The 21,030-nt window shown below is 45.1% G+C and overlaps 1 protein-coding gene across 6 annotated transcripts in view; it reads right to left on the bottom strand.

The window, feature by feature from the left end:
* The window catches only part of SLC1A2 (solute carrier family 1 member 2), a 122,401-nt gene that overhangs the window by 82,561 nt on the left and 18,810 nt on the right, over positions 1 to 21,030 (bottom strand). Inside the window, exon 1 of one of the 6 annotated variants that reach the window (XM_084894458.1) lies at positions 847 to 1,081. The exons of 3 other annotated variants lie outside the window; for them this stretch is intronic. In XM_084894458.1, coding sequence (XP_084750584.1) covers positions 847 to 854 — 8 coding nt within the window. In that variant the 5' untranslated portion in view covers positions 855 to 1,081. Of the gene's footprint in view, positions 1 to 846; positions 1,082 to 21,030 lie in introns of those variants that run through there. 2 more of the 6 variants (XM_084894460.1, XM_084894459.1) reach the window with 2 other exon arrangements.

Here is a 21,030-nt window from a genome sequence, read left to right as displayed (position 1 = left end):
CCATGCCTTCCTGCCTTGGGTCTAATTTTTGTTGGTCAATTCATTTTGTTCAGTAGATTCCACAAATAAGTGAGATCATGTGAAGTCAATCACATCACCCTGCAAGCGAAAGTGGAAATACAATTACCACACAGCAGGTAAATGACAGAGCTGAGACTCATGGGTTTTTATCTGGATCAATTCCTTCAACAGGGGTTGCCAAAGACACTAACATTAGAACCATTAGAAAAAGACCTGGGTTGAATGCACAAGACGGATCATTAAGGTTGATATCTCATATTTTCTGGGTGCTTAAGTTCTTCAAGATGCAATCCCAGAGAGTGATTTTGGTAGAAGGTACAGCTTTTCTAATTTGTCTCTAAACATCTTACTCATGTGTTTTGTAAGCAATCACTGAGAAAAGGGAAATTCTATATGGAATTTTCTATAAATTCTATTTATCCATTCATTTATTCATTCAATACATATTCATTAAGGAGCATGCCATATGCCTGGTCTATTGTTAGGCACTGGGGTGTGGAGACCTACACATTTTCTCCATCATCCCGAGACATTTCAGAATCAACTTTATTTCTGATAAACCTGTCACACTTTCTCATTTTTACTCTTCTTCCCTTGAATCTTTACATTTTTAGAGAAGACCTGGTTCACAGGAGGAAGCTCACATTATTTCAACCCCTAGGAAAAGTGAGTGTTCCTCCCAAATACCAAAATCGGCTCCAATGATTGTTTTATAATAACCTACTATTCCACCTTGCCATTTCTCCTCTTTCTCCAGGAGTAGAAGCGATTCTGTCCTCCTCACTGGCCCTCGCAGCCCACAGCACCCCACCCTAGGTTCCTGACCTGACCATCCTCTCGCCTCCAGGAACGCACGGGCCACCACGGAGCACTGGAATGAGCCCTGTCTTCCATCAGGGTCCTCTTGCACCTGGGAGGAACATCTGTCAGGAGCTTTAACGTTTACCCAGCCAGCGTTTGGATGCCAAAGAGGTAACAAACTATTTATTGACTGTTGTCATTTGACTGGAGAGCTCAAGGCCAGCGAAGTGTAGTTTGAACGTTGGGAAATTATTAGAGTGAAAGACCTCATTGGGATCATCTCAGGCCTTGATGTCCCCTCCCTCTCCTTAAGCAAGAGCTGTTGCTATGTATACTTTCTGTTTTGTGAATTTCCACTGGGCTATCCCAGTAGCTCGCTGGAGTCCCTCCCAACCAGCCACTCTGTCACCAGAGGATCCTCCTTTGTCACTCAGCCCTCTATTACCATCCTTCCAGCCACCCGTGATCATAAATTAATTATTTTAATCCTGCCAGCCTGGCTCCCTAACATTTAAGCTGACTCATCAAGGTGCTTTGTCTTTAACATATGGTAATTCCCAATGCAAATGACAGGAGCCCTTTGATTTTAAGGTCCAGGAGTGACTCAGCCTTCCAATCAGTTCTCCATGCTTCGATTCTAAATATTCTATAGCTCAATTTATTCATGAATTCTGTGGAGGAACCTCTGTCTTGCTTTCTAATTAAGTGTATTTTTTATTTTTAATATATTTTATTGATATTTTTTTTTTTTTTTTTTTTTTTTTTTTACAGAGAGGAAGAGAGAGGGATAGAGAGTTAGAAACATTAATGAGAGAGAATCATCAATCAGCAGCCTCTTGCACACCCCCTACTGGGGATGTACCCGCAACCAAGGTACATGCCCTTGACCAGAATCGAAACTGGGACCTTCCAGTCTGCAGGCTGATGCTCTATCCACTGAGCCAAACCAGTTTTGGCTCTAATTAAATATAAAATGAAAGATCAACGTATTGTTCTGAAGTAGATTTGAACACCAGCCCCCACGTCACCTTTAACACCTTCCATAGATAACAGCACCGTTTCTAAGAGAGTGTCCCTTGGAACACTAATCCTCAAGTCTCGACCCACACCATATTCGTGGCTCCTTTACAAATTGTCTCTGGCCCTGCTGTGGGCCGTTTCTATCCCAATCTGACATTTCCACAAGAGCTATTGCATCTGGGCAAGGGTTGTATTTGAGTTAGTTCCTAATTGCAGCCATGGATCAGTGGGTAGCAGGCTGGGGATCTCTTTTGGAGCTTCCCCTGAGATTTCAATCCCACTTCCACCACACATGAGCTGTGTGATATTGGACTTCAAATCCCTCATTCATAAAGATGAATGAAAATTAGTAATAATAATATCTCATGGATTGCTGTGGAAATTAAATAGTCAATCTGTATGGAAATGCTTAGAACATAGAGAGCATGTAACACATGGCATCTACTATTATCACCATGACTTATTCATTCCATAAACACTTCTCAGGCAAAACAGCCATTGCCTCTAGGAGCCCTTATTGCTCTTAGAGCAATTGTGCTATTAAGAATTGCCATTAGAAGTCATGGCAAAACCAGTCAAACTGGATTTTCAGGTATTAGGATCTCCCTGGCAGCTTGACCCACATGTTCAGTTCTCCCAATTGCAGCATCTACATCCTCATTGGGTGACATTTATCACTGTAGCTGTGGATTCTAGCTGACCTTCACAGTAGACTTCCTCTGAAGCTTACACAGCAGCTCAATAGCAGAGCTGGGATCCAAACCCTCAAAGCTGGACTCCTGAATCCATATCCTTAACCATCACACTACCCTGCCTCTCCCTGGAGGGGCTCGCTGTCTCTAAAGAAGGGGCAGAGTGAGTTGTGAATATGCAAGAAGGGATGGAAAATGGAGGAGGCAGGGGTGGGCGGGCATGAGATGTCACACAGGGAAAACAACCAGCCAATCATTAGGCCCAGGCTGAGCGGCATTCATTCTGCCACAGCAAGGAAAGGGGCCAAACCTGGGCCTGGGACAGAACTAATAAGAGCAAAGCTGCTGTAGATGCCTCTTTGTCTGGGTTGCCAAAGGTTTGGTGTGGTTTTTTCAATTGATTTCAGAGAGGAAGGTAGAGGGAGAGAGATTGAAATATCAATGATGAGAAAGAATCATTGATTGGCTGCCTCCTGTACAGCCCTCACTGGGGATCAAGCCTTTAATCTGGGCTATGTGCCCCGACCAGGAACCGAATGGAATGGTGATCTCTGGTTCATAGGTCGACACCCAATCACTGAGCCATACCGTCACCAAAGGTTTTTGACATTTGTAAACTAGGGGCTCATCAGAGGGTTTCAAATATAATTTGGGGTACAGAACGGGGGGTGCCTTACCATCCCTCCAAGCTGTGGAAGTCTAGGATGCCAGTTCCCCCCAACATTGCCCACCCATCTGGCTGGATCCCCAAATGACAATAGAAGAATGAACATTCAGAGCATTTTCTGTAAGCCGGGTGCTGGAGGCTGAATTCTCCCAGCAGCTTCTGCACAGAATTACTTTCTCCACTTGCTGAGGAGGCATGGACAGAAAAAGCAACCTCCCCCAGGACAGGTGATCCTCAAAGATTGGAGCCAGGACTTCAGCCAAAGATGGAGCAACTCACATCCAGGTGTAGTCTCTGCACTGAGTAGGTGGTGTTGGGGAAAGGATTTTCCTTGGGGCCCCTAGGATGGGCCCAGGACACAGAGCTTCACACAGCAGACAAGGTGCCCGCACCTGACTGAGTTATACTGTCTGGTCCTGCAAGGAGAGCCACCCATGACAGCTTAGCAATGACAGGCAGGAGGGCATCCCCGGGCCCTGAGACCCTGCCACTCTGCATTCAGAGGCTGGATTGGAAACCAGTCCCTGGCACCGATTCTGCTCCCTCACACTGAGAACACCATATGTGTGCCCACACAGAGGGAAGGAAGACAGGCTCCCTGCTGTTCTGGAGGTGGTGGCCAGCAGACTGGCAAACAAGCTCCCAGCCTTTTCTCTCAATAGCCCGGGGGTGGGGCCGGGGTGGGGATGGGGGGCGGTGTAAGAAACTGCCAGTTTCCCTTTGTGTGCCTCTCACAGACATTTCTGGAAGGGGTCAGTTGTTTCGGGTGCTTCATCATCTGCCCAAGTTGCCTGGCACTGAGAAGCCAGCTCAGACACTGCGGTTAAAAATAAATCTCTGCTCACCCACCTTCTTGTTAATATTCTGTAAGTGTTCTAAGGCCCTTCCGCCAACAGTGAGAAAAGTTCATTTTAGCTAATCGTGGCTACACTGGCTCTGATAAGTTGGTAAAAGTAATCTATAACTAAGCCCCGAAGTTCATCTCAAAAGGCGATGGGTCCTTGGCCAGGTGGCTCAGTTGGTTACAGTGTTGTTCCATGCACCAAAATGTTTCTGGTTCACTTCCCAACCAGGGACACATACCTAGGTTTCGGTTTCGATCTGGTCGGGGACCTACAAGAGGCAACCAATTGATGTTGGTTTCTCTCCCTCTACCTCCCTCACCCCATTCCTCTCCCTCTAAAATCAATAAACATATCCTCCCTAAAAGAAAAAAAATATGATGGGGAAACACTAAATATTAAACCATCCAGGAAAAAAATTACTTGCTCAGACAGCCTGTTGGCATTTGAGTACCACTCACTTACCATACACATTGCTCTGTGAGTCAGTTTCTTCATAGGTGGGACAGAAATCGTTACATCACCATAGGTTAATACATGCAGACTCTCAGGATGGCGCCTGGAACATCACTGCACTCAGTACAAGGGAGCTATCATTAGGCAAACTCACCCCAATCATGGTATTGCCGGGAATGACTGACTGTCATTTATTCCTCTCTCCCCCGTGTGCCTGCACGGGGCTGAGAGCTCACCGGTGCGGTGAGTTCTTCCCAGCACAGACTTCATAGCCGGTCACATGCAGACTGGAGTCCTTCCTGCTCCAGCACTTCCCAACTTTGGCAAAGTCACTAGCCCTCTCTGAGCTTGTTTCTTCAGCTGCAAAATATATTTATAGTCCCTACCTCATAATGTGAAGACCTGTGCACCCCAAGACTCTTGGCCAACACAGTGTATGGAAACCATCTACATTGTTTTTGTAGTTTTTAAGACTAAAATTATCTAAAAATTTTAAAAATTTAAATATTGGGAGGGGGGAGAATAAAAAAATTTAAATGACAAAAGGATCAAAGCCACTGGCATTCTCAGTGTGTAAACTGATGTGTTTATCTTTGTACTTGTAATCAAATTATATTTTCTCCACTTCTCCATGTGAATAAGCACTCATCTTGATTTGACATTCCATCTGTTTTAAATTGGGAATAACAAAACAAGCTGGCAGGGCTTGGGTTGAGAAGCCTGGATCTGCTTCAGAAGAACAAATTATTTACATGTGCTTCATGACCCCATCCTCTTCCCCTGTGATGCACAGCCTCAGTGCTGCCGTTCAGCAAACCGAATCAGCCCCCACGTGTGGATGCTGCCCAGGAAAGGACTGGACCACGTGGAGGTCAAAGGACCACTTTGATGGCAGAGGTGACTTTCTAGAAAGGTAGCAGGTTTGGCCATTTGGAGAAATGGGCAGGTCAGGGAGACCCAAGTGCCCTCATGAGGGTCAGGATGGCTGGCAGCCAGAAAGGTAAAGGAGAAACTTAGGCATGGGTCCCCGCGCTGTGTGCAGGGTGCTGCAGTATACACGCTGCCTGACTTAGCTCCTTTAATCCTCACCATGCCTACAAGGAAGAAACCATCATTATCATTCCCATTTTACAGATTAGGAAATCGAAGATCAGAGAGGTTAAGCAACTTCCCAAGGTCACAAAGTAGTAACGTTGGGATATAGCAAGAAAACTGTATATCTTGAATGACTATAGGCATCTCTTCTTTGCTCACTTTTTTTTTTAAAAAAAATATATTTTATTGATTTTATTTATTTAATTTTTTTTTTTTAAAGAGTGGAAGAGAGAGAAATAGAGAGTTAGAAACATCAATGAGAGAGAATCATCAATCAGCTGCCTCTTGCACACCCCCCACTGGGGATGTGCCCGCAACCAAGGTACATGCCCTTGACTGGAATCAAACCTGGGACCTTTCAGTCCACAGGCTGATGCTCTATCCACTGAGCCAAACTGGTTTCAGCTCACTTTCTTAATTGAACCACTCCTGGACTGGCCATCTCTAACAACTCATCCTCTGGTTGGTCCTCAACTCAGAGAGTGGGATGTAGAGTGAACCAGATGAATGTCACATAACACACACTATGTACCAGATGTGTGCTCTACATCCATCAGTCCATTTGATCTTTACAAAAGGTAGTGGTTACCAACTCCATATACAGACGAGGTACCTGAGGCTCAGAAAGGTTAAATGACCAGGCAGCTAAGTGGCTGCACCAGAACTCAAGCCCAAGCTTCCCAAAGCCCATGCTCTTTCCATTCATCTTATTTCCAAGGAAGACTCACAAGGTGGAAAAAAAAAATCACCAAGCGAGTAAGAAGAAATTAACCCCTCTCAGCAACCCTGAAGAAGTAACCCTCCAAGACAGGCCTGCTCTTCATGAAGAATTCAGACCTTAAATAGCTGAAGTCAGTTTTGTTTGTGTCCCTTTTACTTTGTTTATTTGTTTTCTTTGTTTGGGGCCTAAATCACCTATTTTAGAGACCTATGTGATCTAAATTATCTAGAAAATAGCAACTACTCCTTTCCCTCATCCCAATGTAGGTTCTTCTTTAAGAAACACAGATTCATAATCCCTTTCACGAAACGAGCATTTCTACATGAAAACACTTGCACAGCAAATGGAACCAGCATTGCCCTTGGGTGTTCAGGCAGAAAAACAGAGCCACAGCGAACCAGACAAGCTCCCCCGAGTCCCAGCCCAGTCCGTAGGCTTCACGCTTAGAAACAGAATCAGCAATACCACTGCCTCCTACCCATAAAGCGCATCTGTGAGTTTGGGATTCCACATTCTGAAAGGAAGAGCAGTAAGCGGACTTAGGAAAGGACAGAGCCCCCAGACCCTCAAACACAGGCTTACCTGGTTTGTGATTCCTTTGCACAGCATTCCTTTAGGGACCGATTACTCTGAAATGTTGTTTGGGTGAGGATACACAAGACACTCGGGGGACCCTGCCTCCTGGGAAGATGGAAGTCTTCCAGCCACTCATGGCTGCGCATTACACATCTCTCACCGAAGGCAGAGAAAAAGCCAGAAAACAACCTCCATGCTGACTAATCTGAAGCATTTTAAACAGCCACCAAGCTGGACTGGTTTATTAAAATCCTTTGTCTCCCAAAGAGCTCGCCCTTCCCATTCCCATCAACAACTTGACTCTATAGCAACTCTATAAGCTTTTCCATGAAACTGGACTACTTAGCTTAAAATGAGAACCTTTGGAATATGTTGGAGGCACGAAGTGCAGAGGGAACAAAGTGGGCCTTGGTAACTGAACCTCTTACTTGGGATGATAAATGTTGTGCTCTAAACTCACTGCCACAAAACCAAAAAGGGTGTGAAAGACCACAGTGTGTCCAAACAAACACGCAACCCAGGGTCTCTTCAACTAAACTCCATTAAAAGTCTCATCTGTGTGATGTGGGTAAAAGTTGGCAATTCCCTGGCCATCTTGGTAAGAGTGCAGAGCCAATCTGGCTTATTTGAACTTCTGGAAGGAGGAGGAGGAAGAGAAGAAGAAGGAGGAAGGGGAAGAGGTGAAAGAGGAGGGGGAAGAGTGCGGGGGGAGAGGAAGAGGTAAAAGGGGAGAAGGGGGAGGAGATGGAGGGATGAATCTGAAACTTCAGGCTTTGGAATTAAAAGCATTAAAACCTGTGACCCATAGAACAGTGTCTGGCACATAGGAGATGCTACCGAAATGTTAGCTGTTGTTGCTGCTGCAATTACCATTACTAAGATAGTTGTGAGGCTTCCCAGACTCACAAAACTATTCACATCCTTCGCCTCATCTAGGCAATTCTATTTAAAAACAACAACACACACACTCACACACAAACATGGCAGATTTTTAAAAGAAGGTGGACCTGAAATCCCAGTTGAGCAAACTCCCACCCACAGAGAGCAAGGCGCCCCTGCCTCTGCCATGTTCCTGGGGAGAGACCACCTAGCAATCTGGGAGCTCCGGAGCTTGTACTTGAGGCTTGAGAAGATGCCAAGCACTTTCCAAGAGAACCAGTCTGCAGAGACATTTGATCGTATTTTCCAATGAGAAGCATGTGTCTGGGTCCACACGCATCCTCACTCACGTATGGATGGAAACAATGCTGAGTACATTCTGTCCCAAGAACTTACTCATGCTCCCTCTGCAAGGACCAACTTTTTCATTTAAATCCCAGAATCCTGCCAGAAAGCGGCCAACTGAAAGGTTGCTCTGAGAACATCTTCTGGGCAATCTATTAACCTCGTGGCTGTTCCCAACAGCTAAAGCAGACATTTCCTGTGGTCCAGGAAGCCAGAGAGTTGTTTAAAAGCTGTGGGGGGAGGGGGAGGTGTGTGGGGAGAGTTCCTGCTTTCCATGACCACCACCAGCAACATCTAATAAATTCCATTCAAACACCAACAGCAAAAGAATGTACTCACATGCTTGCACTGGGTTCATTATCTTGTTAACTCTTACAGGCAATCTATCAAAGGCCAGATCTGTAAGCACTCACATATTTCCATAATCCATCTGCTTTTATCATGTAATCTCTTGATGTGGTTTCAAAAACCCAAGTGCTCCCTGGTCTGATAAAACAACCAACACTGAGCAGGTTCCTAAACAGCAGACGCATGGCATGGGAAATGTTAGCTATTGTAGCCAATATCCTTAACTTCTCGGTTCCATAAAGGGGGACACCTTGAAGCAAGAGAATCTCCCCAGATGGATCACCTCCACTAAAGAATGCCTCTGAAGCCAAAACCAGTTTGGCTCAGTGGATAGAGCGTCAGCCTATGGACTGAAAGGTCCCAGTTGATTCCGGTCAAGGGCATGTACCTTGGTTGCAGGCACATCCCCAGTATGAAGTGTGCATGAGGCAGCTGATCGATGTATCTCTCTCATCAGTGTTTCTAACTCTCTACCCCTCTCTCTTCCTCTCTGTGAAAAATCAATAAAAAATAAAAAAATAAAAGAATGCCTCTGAAAGGGGGTTGTTTCGTGCTTTGCATTGGAAAAATAAGCCAGGTGGTGGCCCTGGTCATTTGTGAGCACTAACCTTCTCCGAATATGGTCCTCGGGCCTCTTCATGGACACATACGTGGGTTATTCTAGTTAAAGAGTTTTATTTTAAATCCCAGCTAATCTCTGCTTTTCCCTGGACTGGTCTGATCTCTTGACACTTCATAGTTCAGGTCTACAGTGAGCTGTAAAAAAGTGAACAAGTCCGGTTTGTTTCTCTCTTTCCCTTTCTTCCAGTCAGTTCTGTTCCATCAGTGACCCCTGTCTCCTCCCCTGCATAAACAGCGGTATAGGTGAGCCAGAACTAAAAATAAAAAAGTGAAGAAAAGAGCTCAGTGAGTCCATGGTGCTCTTGACAGCGACCGTGTTGAGACAAGTTTGAGCACTGGGATGTGTGGGCGCCTGCGCTCAGGAGCTTTTAGTTTGCTTTGAGTGCCTCTGGGTATTTTTAGAATCTGTAGGGAGAAGGTGAGTTGCACAGGGCGACTGCTATGCTACTAATGACACCCTGAGCTTAAAGAAGCAGGATTCACAGAATTGTTGAAGCTTCGGGTGATAGAAAGCAACACTTGACTTAAGAATCACACATGCATGAGGGTGGAAGGAAAAGGGAGAGGGAAGTCCTGGATAAACTAACCTGGAATTAAGTTTGCAGCCTTAGGTGAAAGTCACCTAATTATAAGACTTTTATGAGTTTGTAGTAGCCATACCTATTTCCCTTACTTTATTTCTCCCTTCCTTCCTTCACCATTCTTCATTATTCCTTCTTGCTCTTCTTTTCATCTTTCCAGGTTCTCCCTGGGGAACCCTGTGAGCCAGACCTAGCCAATCAGACAACCTTTCTACCATGGTCAGACCAAGAGTGAGTGTAATCAAAGTCTGGCTAATGAGACTGTTCATTTCCTGGGAATATCAGGAAAAAGGCACTTTTTATTGCTGGGATCATTCATTGTGAGGATGCTGTAAGCCTGTGCTGCCACAATCCACCATTATCTGAAAGGGACAGCTTAGGGAGGTCCAGCCAAGAGATGGGGAGGGAGACAAGATGTCCAGGATGGTGTCTGTGCCCTTGGTCCTGCTCTGTCTGCAGCCCTCTAAGTCTCCAGACACTCCAGTTACCTTAGCCAATAAAGTTCCCCCTTCTTTCCCTTTGAGCTGGGGCTTTACCAAGAGCACCCCAAAGTATCCTAGTTCAGAGCTTCTTTCAGAGCAAGTGAAAAGTAGAGGCAGCATTCCAAGTCAATTCCATGCACCTACGAAGCCTGTGTTCAACCACTCTGTGTTGTTCTCTTTCCACTGAATCACCTACTGCTTGATGGACTTGCCATTTATCTCACACTGTTTTCCCTCCTGGCCTTGTCAGCCTGTCTGCATTTTCACCACCACAGAGTTCCTGCCAAACCCGTTCTGTGTCTTCCTGACTCTCCTGTGTTTGACTCTCCACAATCCCATAGGCTGTTTCCTCTAAGTGGGAGAGAAGGGGCAACCAGGCCAGCTAACCCTCAGTGAGATCATGAATCCATTTCTCAGGAAGAAGAATCCTAAGAAAAAAAACAAAATCATCACTTTTAACATTTCTCCTAAGGTGAATCATTCAGATCAAGTTTTAGATACTGAAGGTATCGCTGTTTCAGTTCTCCAGGAGTGGGAGGAACTGAAAGGGGTCTTTTGAACCTGATTCTGAAATCTGATTCTGATTTCCCCACCCAAACACCACAAAGTTAAAAGCCTACAACCGCTTTAAAAACTATTAAATATATATGAAAAAATGTATATACAAAGACGTGTGGCTTATGACAGTGAAATGCTAAAACTGAGCTAAATGTCCAACAATAAGGGATTATTGAAGTCAATTGTATGGTATAGCAACGTTTTTAAAATATGCAAACCAATCGAGTCATTAAAGTTATGTCAGGGGAAAGTATATTAGGGGGAGAAGGGAACTAACATAATCCTAAATAAAAATGTCAGACTTTTAAAACACTACATAAACATGCAAATTTCAAGGACATAAAATTCTAACAGTAGTGGGATTATGGGTGATTTTTGCTTTCCCTGTGTCTTTTGGAGTTGAAAGGATTTTTGTTGCTTTTTTTTTTTCCTTTGAGCAACATGTTCTTTAGGTTGTTATGAAAGAAACATACCTTAAGCAAAAAGCTACAATGATTAGGGAAATGAGAGTGCTACTGAGATTATCAGAGAAAAGGAAAGTACAATCAGAATTTGTGTGGGTAGGTGCCCAGACTCTAGAGTCAACTCTCTGGATTCTAGTCCTTTTATTCATTAGCTAAGCCACTAAGCAAGTTACCCAACTTCTCTGCATCTCAGTCTACCATCTAGAAAGCATGGTTGTTAATAATACCTACCTCTTATGGCCAGAGGGATAGCAAGGTCACCAATAATAATTTGGAGGTTACCAAGGCCTTGTTTTAAAGTGTTTTCAGCCAAAACTGGTTTGACTCAGTGGTAGAGCATCAGTCTGTGGACTGAAAGGTACCAGGTTCGATTCCGGTCAAGGGCATGTACATTAGTTGCGGGCATATCCCAGGTCGGGGGAGTGCAAGAGGCAGCTGGTCGATGTTACTCTCTCATCGATGTTTCTAGCTCTCTATCTCTCTCCCTTCCTCTCTGTAAAAAATCAATAAAAATATATATATTTAAAATAAATAAATAAATAAATAAAGTGTTTTCAAGTCTGACTGAGAGCTCTGACATTTGGGGGGTGGAAATAATACCCACCTCACTGGGTTGTTCTGAAGGTCACATGAACTAACATATATAACGCATTTAAAACAATGCCTGGCATAGAGTATGTTCTATGTAAGTTGTTGTTATCATTATAGTATAAACCACTCCAGGGCAACCACTCATTCATCTCCACATTTCCAGCCCATATCACAGGGCCTGGCACACCTAGGCACTTATCAATGTCTGCTGAGTGGAGCCCAGGTGGATTCCAGAGGGCAGTGAGAATGTTTCAAGGAGTGGCCACCAGGATACCATCTCACTCATGTCATGAATTGCCCAATCCTTGGACATCTCCCTCCAGATCCTGTCCACAGGGCTCCTGGGTGCTGAAGGAACAGCATTTGTTCTAGGGGGGCTGCCAAGAGCACCAATGGTTAACAGGATAAAGGCGAGAGTGAGACACTATTGCCATCTCCCTTCTCTGTCCTAGTCAGAACTTCTTTGGTTGATTGAAAGAGAAACGCACTCCACACAAAAGAGGAGAGGATGATATTTCTAGGTATAGATATCTCATAGAGTCTAAGAACAAGAAACAAAATAATAATAGAAGCTTTCTTGTCAAATGCAATTCGGACCAGTGGTTGGATGACTACACAACAAAACTGGTTAGAGCTGGGAATGATCTTTTAAAATAATACCGTAATACTATAAACATTTTAACTGAAAATGTATCAAAACATTCGTTTGCCAAACTCTGGATGACCTCAGATCCCTCATGGAATATGGATGATGACTGTTCACATCCATGTAGCTTGTCTCAGTCCTGACCTCATCTTTAGAATCCCACGAGTCTTTGAAAAGTAATATACACATAAGTAAATATGACCCTCCTCCTCAAATAAGAAAGACCAACCCAGAGGCCATCTGCACAGCATATGCCCATCATTTAAAATGATATGTACATATTAGATCCGAGTATCCTAAATGAATCCCAGGCAGTTTCAGCTTTAGGCCCAGTGGATTACAGAATATCAATTCATCGTTGCAGCTAGTATACTCATTTGCTGATTTACCTACCCATCTGGCACTGTGGCATGTTCATCATATGCCCTGACCAGGAATCAAACCTGCCACCTTTTGGTGTACAGGAATAAGTTCCAACCAGCTGAGCCATACCAGCCAGAGATCTCTGAATTTATTCTCCTAATCACACCAAAATATTTGGTTCTATTATTGAACTATTTTACATATGTGGAAACTGAGGCTCTGAAAGATAAGTTAGCCACTCATGGCTAACATGCAGGGCTTCTTACTTTTACATAAAAACGAGGGCAGCCATTTATAGCTCAATGAGTTGCAAACATGCCCCCTCTGATTTTCTCATCTGGCCCCTCTCATCCTCTCATGGACTTGGTATATGAATTTATTCCTGGACAACCAACTGCTGGAGGTGGCTGTCTCGGTTTGTGGGAAGGCTATCTGAGCAGGAACGAGCCAAATCTTTCTGGAAATAAAAGAAAGTGCCACCGTTAGCACCCTGGTTCCGGTAAAGTGACTCAGAGAGAGGCCCAGCCTGAAATGCCAGGAAGATAGGGTCTTTGGCCGCTGAAGAGGATCCCATGCAAATGGCTGGCTCCTTCAGGTCTTCCCCAGGGATAGGATGAGCAGGCCAGCAGGCCCCCACCTTCTCGGCACTGGGACCGCTCTTGCCATTACTTTCTCCTGAGGACAATGGCTGTGTTTATTGACCATGGCCTGGACAGAGCTCAGGAATAATTCCCCTTTGGATAACTGTCAGGAGGGTGTTGGCTGCCATGGGAACAACTATAGAAGTCTTTATTTGTTGTTGTTTTTTGAAGTGTCCAAAAAATGTGGCTATTTTTTGCGTGATTGGAATTCCTGACAGAGATACGAATGGGTGGAGCAAAGAGACCTTTAGGATGCAGTCTGTAAGTCATTATACTTTTATCAGGACATGAAAAGAAGGGAAACAAAATGGGGTTCTTGGCTTCACACTGCACCCTTCTGGAAGGAGGAGGAAGTAAAAACAGACACCATTTCTGTAATCCATTCGCTATATTAGTATGAAAACTGATTCAAATAAAAATTCACCTATAAAAGCACTTTTCCAGGCTTATGCCTTTTTTTCCCCCTCTTCACATATTATTTCCCTAACTAATCTTTGCCACAAACTTATGAGGCTAAGGTTATTATCCCCATTTTACAGATGAGGAAGCTGAGTCTGAGAGATGATGGCTCGAGTCCCACAGCCTAGAAGTAGTGCAGATTTATGCCCAAGTCAGCCTGAATCTATTATTTCTGCTTCTCAATCCTGTGGGAAAGGAAGAAAACTAAATCCAATAAGGGGGAGGGGAAGAGGATACCCAGAACTAACTTCAGGAAATGGGCCTTTCCCTCTGCACTGTGAGCTGGTCGAGCCCAGAGCCTGAAAAAAAAAACACTTTTGTTTGGGGCGCTCAGAAAAATGGGTGGAAGAAAATCAAGAAGAGAAATGAAACAGTTTAAAACAGTAGCTCTCACTTTCACTTCATATATTCAAAAATTGCAAGCAACAAATGACTTGTGACATTGAATCATGGGGTGAATTGACCCGGGTTCCCTCTCAGGGGCACAGGTGGAGCCCCAGCATGTGGGCTCGCCGCCTTCCCCATTCTCACCCCCAAACCACTGCTGAGGTTGGGATCTTGGTTACGCATTTCCCCACACCGCCTCAGTGTGTTACCTGTGAAATGAGGTTTCTTTCAGATTAAGTAAGGAGAAAGTAAAGTTTAAGGTTGGAAATTTTGATGTGTGTAATTTTTAAATGGTCAGCATGACATTTAGTAACTGGTTTGGCTGGTTTCAGACATTCACTCCTTTGATCAGCAGAGGGCTTTGAGACAGCATGGTGCAGCCTAAGAAAAGAAGCTAACCACCTCAGTCAGCATGATTTAAAAAACAAAACGAAAAACTTGACTTCCATATGGAAATCAGTGAATTTCAAACATGTTTCACAACAATCCACAGGAAGAAATGACTTATGTTTCTCAGCGTGACCCAGCACATGCACAGGTATGCACACAAACACACGCATGTATGCATACACAACTGCAGAAACAACCAATATCCTTTGTGTGTGCAATGTATTCTGATGGTTTTTGTCCTCCTGTACCTCATTTTAAAAATTTGATTGTTTCTACTAAATAAAATTGTTTTTTTTAAATTTTTAAATATATATATTTTATTGATTTTTTCACAGAGAGGAAGAGAGAGGGATAGAGAGTTAGAAACCTCGATGAGAGAGAATCATCAATTAGGTGCCTTTTGCACACCCCCCACTGGGGATGTGCCCGCAACCAAGGTACATCCCCTCGACCGGAATCGAACCTGGGACCTTTCAGTCTGCAGGCTGATGCTCTATCCACTGAGCCAAACCGGTTTCGGCTCTAAATGGAATTCTTGACCCGCTGAATGCTTGTGGCCTGCAGTTTAAGAAGCACTGTCCGAAGCTGTGTCTCTCAATACTGTGACGGAGCGCTTGAGATGTGACTAGTATGAAATGAGCGGTGCCATAAGTTTAAAAGACATAGCTGATTTTTAAAAATAGCACCAAATATTAAAGTAAAATACCTCATTAATGATTTTTCATATTGATTACATGCTGAAGTGATAACGGTTTGTATAATTTGAAGTCAAAATAAAATCTATTATTAAAACTAATTTCACCTGTTTCTCTTATAAGCAAATTGAATATTACATACATGGCTCACATTGTATTTCTCGTGAACAGTACTGACCTAGAGCAGGGTCAGCAAGGTCAAACCCACCTTGGTATCTGTTCTTGTAACTAAACTCCTTTGGGGACACATCCCTCACTTACATATTGTTGAGTAGTTGCAACAGAGACTGTACGGCCTGCAAAGCCATTGCCTCTTTGCCGAGAAAGTTTGCTGATACCTAACAGTATTGGGTGTTGTTACCTGCCAGCCTGGTGCCAGGTGATATATATATCTTACTTGACTCAATACTGATGACCATCCTGCAAAAGGAGTTTTATTACTGAATTGATAAATGAGGCTCTGAGCGATTAAGTAATTGCCCCAAGGTTACCCAGCTGGGCAGCAAGTACCAGAGCTGGGATCTGAACCTGCGCCAGTCTGATGACAAAGCTATTTCTCCTTTATATGCTCCTGCCCCCAAACAACCCTTGCTACCTATAGAGCTAAGTCCCATCTTGTGGCTCAGAGAACCAGCCAGCCCATCTGGCTGCCAATCAGTCCATAGGAAATGGTATGAAAAGGAGGCCTATCCTCCAGGAATGTAAGGGTTGTAACTGCTCTTTTAATTTTAGGAAGAGCGACCTGCCTTCTACCCTCCAGAAAATTAAAACTGCTCAGCGGCTGCTCTCGGAGTGAGCAATCTGTGATAGTTCGAAGCCTCTCCTCACTTCAGTTAGGAATTTGCAATACGATGCCTTGTTTTTTCACTTTCAATCCCAATAACTTAGGGCTTCAAACCTCAGAGTTGATAGTCCCAGATATCCAAAGTCACTTTGGGGAAAAAATAAGTGGGGATATCTAAAAAAAAAAAAAAAAGTTTACTGGGCCTATTGTTAAGTGAACAAAGTGAATAAAATCATTTTCAGAGTAATGCTTTAACTTTGGCAAATAAATAAAAATCGCTTATAACTGTCCTATTGTGTGTGTGTGCACCTGTGTATGTTGAACACTACTCTCAAGGGGTATATAAAATTTGCTTTGCCTTTTATGTACTTTTAAATGCTTGCACAATAAGAAATGTAGTGGTGGCAAATGTTTTCTGCGTCCTGGTTGAAGGATCCATGCACATTTTGCTTTGTTTTCTAAGGGCACTGCCAACCTTCCACTGGTTTCCACAGTGGGAGGCACAGAGAATGTGAAACCAGGCAAGTACAAAGGAAGCCCAGGATCTTTCTGGCTCAGCGGGGAAGCCCAAGGGAGGCCTCCAGCCATCTTTGAGGAAAAGTAGAGCTGCAGTGCCCCCCAGCGTCCAGGGCGTTGGGCACAGGAAGCCTGCCTCTGGGGCTTTGGGGCAGGAATTCCCAGGGCCAAAGAGTGTGTATGCTTACTGAGTTTGTTATTTCTACTTCTTAGACTTGCCAGGCCAGACCCGAAGAGAAAGCTCACACTCCCAACCTTTTGGCTGCCAAATACAGGCTTGCAGGGTATCCGAACTTTTTCCAGTGGCAGCAGAGGGGGTCAGGGAAGGCACTAGAGGCTCTGAGTCCTGAACAGCAGCTGCCTTCCTCTCTGGTTCCACAGCGGCTAGGTGCATGTGGAAGGGGAGGATGCATATGTGTAGCAATAATATACTTTGAAAGTGTTTTACATCTTAAAGGCTCAGTTTTAGGCATTCCAGAAGGAATACAAACACAACGGGACTATGTTTTAAAACAGCCACCTGCTTCTGAGCATCTGTGTCCTCTCGCACTGGTCCAATGACAGGTGACCTTCCTAACTGCCCTGCAAAGCAGATGCTATTTTCTCTACTTCATATGAGAGACAGAGGAACCTGAAGCTCCCAAAACCCAAGTCACTCATCCGGAAAGCAGCTGGTCCTAGAGTTAAGCATCTTTAGCTCCTTGGTGCCAGCCATCCTATGCAAAGGTTTTGGCCAGGGCATAGGGACAGCGGGTTGCAGAAGACCAAGGTGCACTGTCTCCAGGCACTGGACTGCTGTGCTCCAGCAGATGCCTAGGTATGACTCTCAGAGGGCCCGTCACTCCACAGGTACCTATCAAACCAGTGAATGACACCACAGTTCCCTGCAGCTTCAGCTGGGGGTCATGTGATATTCCAGGAGGCCCTCTGGTTCCTCAAGCTGCCACGTTGAAGAGCCCAGCCCCTGATCTGGCCTCTGTCCCATCGCTAATACAAAAGTTCCTTCCCTGGCCCCTTGGAAGACACATGGCTGCAGGTGACCCACAGCCCATGTTTCTGCCCAAAGCCAATTCCAGCATGTTGTAATTGTAAGAGTTTCACCAAAAGATTGATGGAACTTAGGGACTCAACAAGGGCTGAGTCACACATGTTGTCATTTGTTGGAATGGCTAAAAGGGCATTTCCCCCAAAACTGAATAGGATGATTGTTTGCTGCGAGACAGCTCAGGGCATCTTAATCTACATGTTATTGCCTCCTACTGGCCAAACACCAGAACAGCCATAGGCTATTCCCCAATCTGACAATGCTTCTGTACCCTACCCTTTGAAGTGTAATATCTCCATCTTGCCTTTAGGAAAAACTGTGTTAATAAAAAGCAAGGGGTCCTGAAACAAGGAGAACATAGAACTTAGCTCCTTTAGCTAAAGCTCCTCTGACCCCCAATGCCTTTTAAAATTATCTTTCGTCTTTGGACTCTTACTTAATTTACACACAGCCTTCTCCAGATTGCTGAACCCTTCTGAATGCTGGAACAAGAACCCTGGCATGCTTCTATTTTTTTTGCTGCCTTATTGTCCTGAGCGGAGATGGCAAAAATAATTCCAAAACTGGTGCTCACTGCTAAGCCTTTCATCAGGATTAGAATTTGTTAACAAGAAAGAGGCAATCAGGCAAAATGCATGGGCATGTCACACATGTGAAAAAAGTCACCAACCCCTTTTCCTCTGAGCTTGTAGCATTCCCTTCCATGATTTGTGAGCAGCCCGGGACAAAAAAAAAAATAACCAAATAAAAATGATCATATGTATGAATAAAACATGCACCTTACAATGGTTTGGGGACATTATAAAAATTTGTTTGCCTAAAATGTTCCACTTTTAAAAGCTGGGAGAGAATAGAGACTCCCTTTTATTAGCGTGTGTTTCTTTCACACATTTCCTCTTCCTCCCCGTGGCTTTCTTCTCCTGGGAATGGCTAAAGAGGTCCCACGGCCCTTGAGACTCTTTTGTAACCATGACTGAGCATTCTCCAGTCCCTTGTCAAAAAAGAAGACTTCTTTGTTCAATGGAGCCCTTCCTCCCTCTACAATTTGCAAAGCTTACTTCCCCTCTATCACCAATTCCTGTCTCAGCCCCTGAATAAACCTGAACCTTCATCCCAGGGCCTAACTTGCTTCCGAAGGTAAAGCCTCTGTCTAATAGAAAGCCCCTGCATGGGATCCTGCATCTGACCCCCAGCTGCAGGCAGTGGTGGTGCCCTGATTTGTTCAGGACACCACAATGAAGACCTGAGATCCACTGCTGCCTCAGGACATGCCCTCAGCTAGGTGTGAGGGATCAGACACACATCAGCTGGGTTCCCACAGCTGCCACCGGAACAACAGCCGCTGCCTCGCTGCTCTCACCTCCATGGCAACCCTACCCTTGGGCGGTGCACATGCAGATGGGCAGCCTGTCCCTGCTGGAGTGAAAGGCCACTACCCAAATGTATGAAAGACCAACTCGTTAATATAACCCCCCTGATTAAAAAGAAAAATTCCCCTAATTTCAGTCAAAGGAGCATGACCTTTTTGGCCTGTGGAAAATGATTGAGCTACTCAGCAGGAAAATCCAGAGCGGGCCAGTGGGGCCATCCTTTCTCTTCCACACCATCTCACCCTGTTTCTTTTCATCTGCTGGAGAACCAAGATCCCAGCAGCCTCCAAAGGGAGGGAATTCGAGGAAGATTCACACACCTGTAGATTGTGATTTAGTCAGTGGGTGTGATTGATCAGGGGCAGGAGGCCTTGGGTTTAGAGGCACAATACTGGCCCCATGTCTGTCTCATCCTGAAGCCACTGGGTGAACTATAGCAGCAGGAAGAGACAATGCACACTAAAGCTAAAAGTGCTCTCTGTGGGGGTGGGGTGGAGGATACGGTTGCAGGGCGCATTACCTTGGAGGAAGACATTTCTCTCCTTGGTAGATAGGTAGGTATGGAGGGTGCACTGGCTCCAAGGACCACTGTTGATCTTGAGAGCTCATGAGTCCCCTGCCCCTCACCCCTTTGATAAGTGTGGGCTGTACCCTGTAGTGACTCAGAGGGTCCCAGAGGCCAGGAGGAGGGGACCTCTAACCGGGGCGAGAACATCCTCTCTGCCGATGCTCTGGCCACGCCATTTAGTGATGAACTCCCAACTTCCGGAACCCCCCATATTGAACAATTACAGGCTATCCCTGAGCAGGGAGGGCTGTGGGGATGCAAGAACAACACCCAGCTCCCTGTGGGTAGCAGTGGGGGGTTTCTGGATGGGAGTGGCGGTTTGCGGGAGCATCAGGAGTGAGTCACTCTCCTAGGAGACCTCCTGTCAAAAGCTGAAAAAATTTTAATCTCAGAAGCCCTGAGAATAGTGATTTTTATGCTAATTTCTTTTTTAAATCACTATTCCCTCTAGTTATTCCCATATCTTCCATTAAAAATGGGACATTCACAATTCCCTTGTGTGTAAGATGCCCTGGGAATTCTGGGACAGGGAAGCTAAGGGAAGTCTGAGTCAACCACTTCAGCCCTCCACTGAGCCCGCTGGAGGAAATGGCATCCTCCAAGGGACAGTCCCAGGGACCCCGGAGGAGCCAGCATCCAGGGAGGAGAGGGAAGAGCCCAGGTAAAGTAGGTGACATGTCCTCTAAAGCTCACAAGGAGAAGAAAAGCTCAGACTATGCCTGAGCCACAGTCTTTGACTTTAGATGGAAGAACCTCCTGGTCTCCTTTCTCCCAGCCTTTAGGACTCACAGAGCATTCTGTGAGAAATAGCGGGGAGCCTTCCAGTCCAGAAGCCCAGGGCAGGAGAACTACACCCTGGTCTCAACCTGCTCTGCCTGTGGGCCTCAGGATAATGAGGGGGCTGGGCTTGACGGCCTAGATCCGTGGTCGGCAAACTGCAACTTGTGAGCTACATGCGGCTCTTTGGCCCTTGAGTGTGGCTCTTCCACAAAATACCACGGCCTGGGCAAGTCTGTTTTGAAGAAGTGGCGTTAGAAGAAGTTTAAGTTTAAAAAATGTGGCTCTCAAAAGAAATTTCAATCGTTGTGCTGTTGATATTTGGCTCTGTTGACTAATGGGTTTGTCGACCACTGGCCTAGAACATCCTGAAGCCATGGTGACAACAAGCAGACACAGCTTATTATCCTTACCACGTCCCAGAAGCCTAGACCGGATTCATTTCCAACTTTCGTGTGCGCTGATGACTCTCACTTTTAAAGGGGACAGAGCAAAAACATGGTCTGAGTTTGGCCCAGGAAACGTAGCCCACACTTGAAGTGCTACCGATGGTGAGAGTCCGATGCCAAGGATCCTAAGCATAAACCACAGAGGACCAGGTAATAAAAGCAATGCCACTGCCTATCTGT

The sequence above is a fragment of the Pipistrellus hanaki genome, assembly GCF_964339955.1.
Source record: "Pipistrellus hanaki genome assembly, chromosome: 9".
Classification (NCBI taxonomy): Eukaryota; Metazoa; Chordata; class Mammalia; order Chiroptera; family Vespertilionidae; genus Pipistrellus; species Pipistrellus hanaki.
This window is presented reverse-complemented; position numbering and strand designations above follow the sequence as displayed.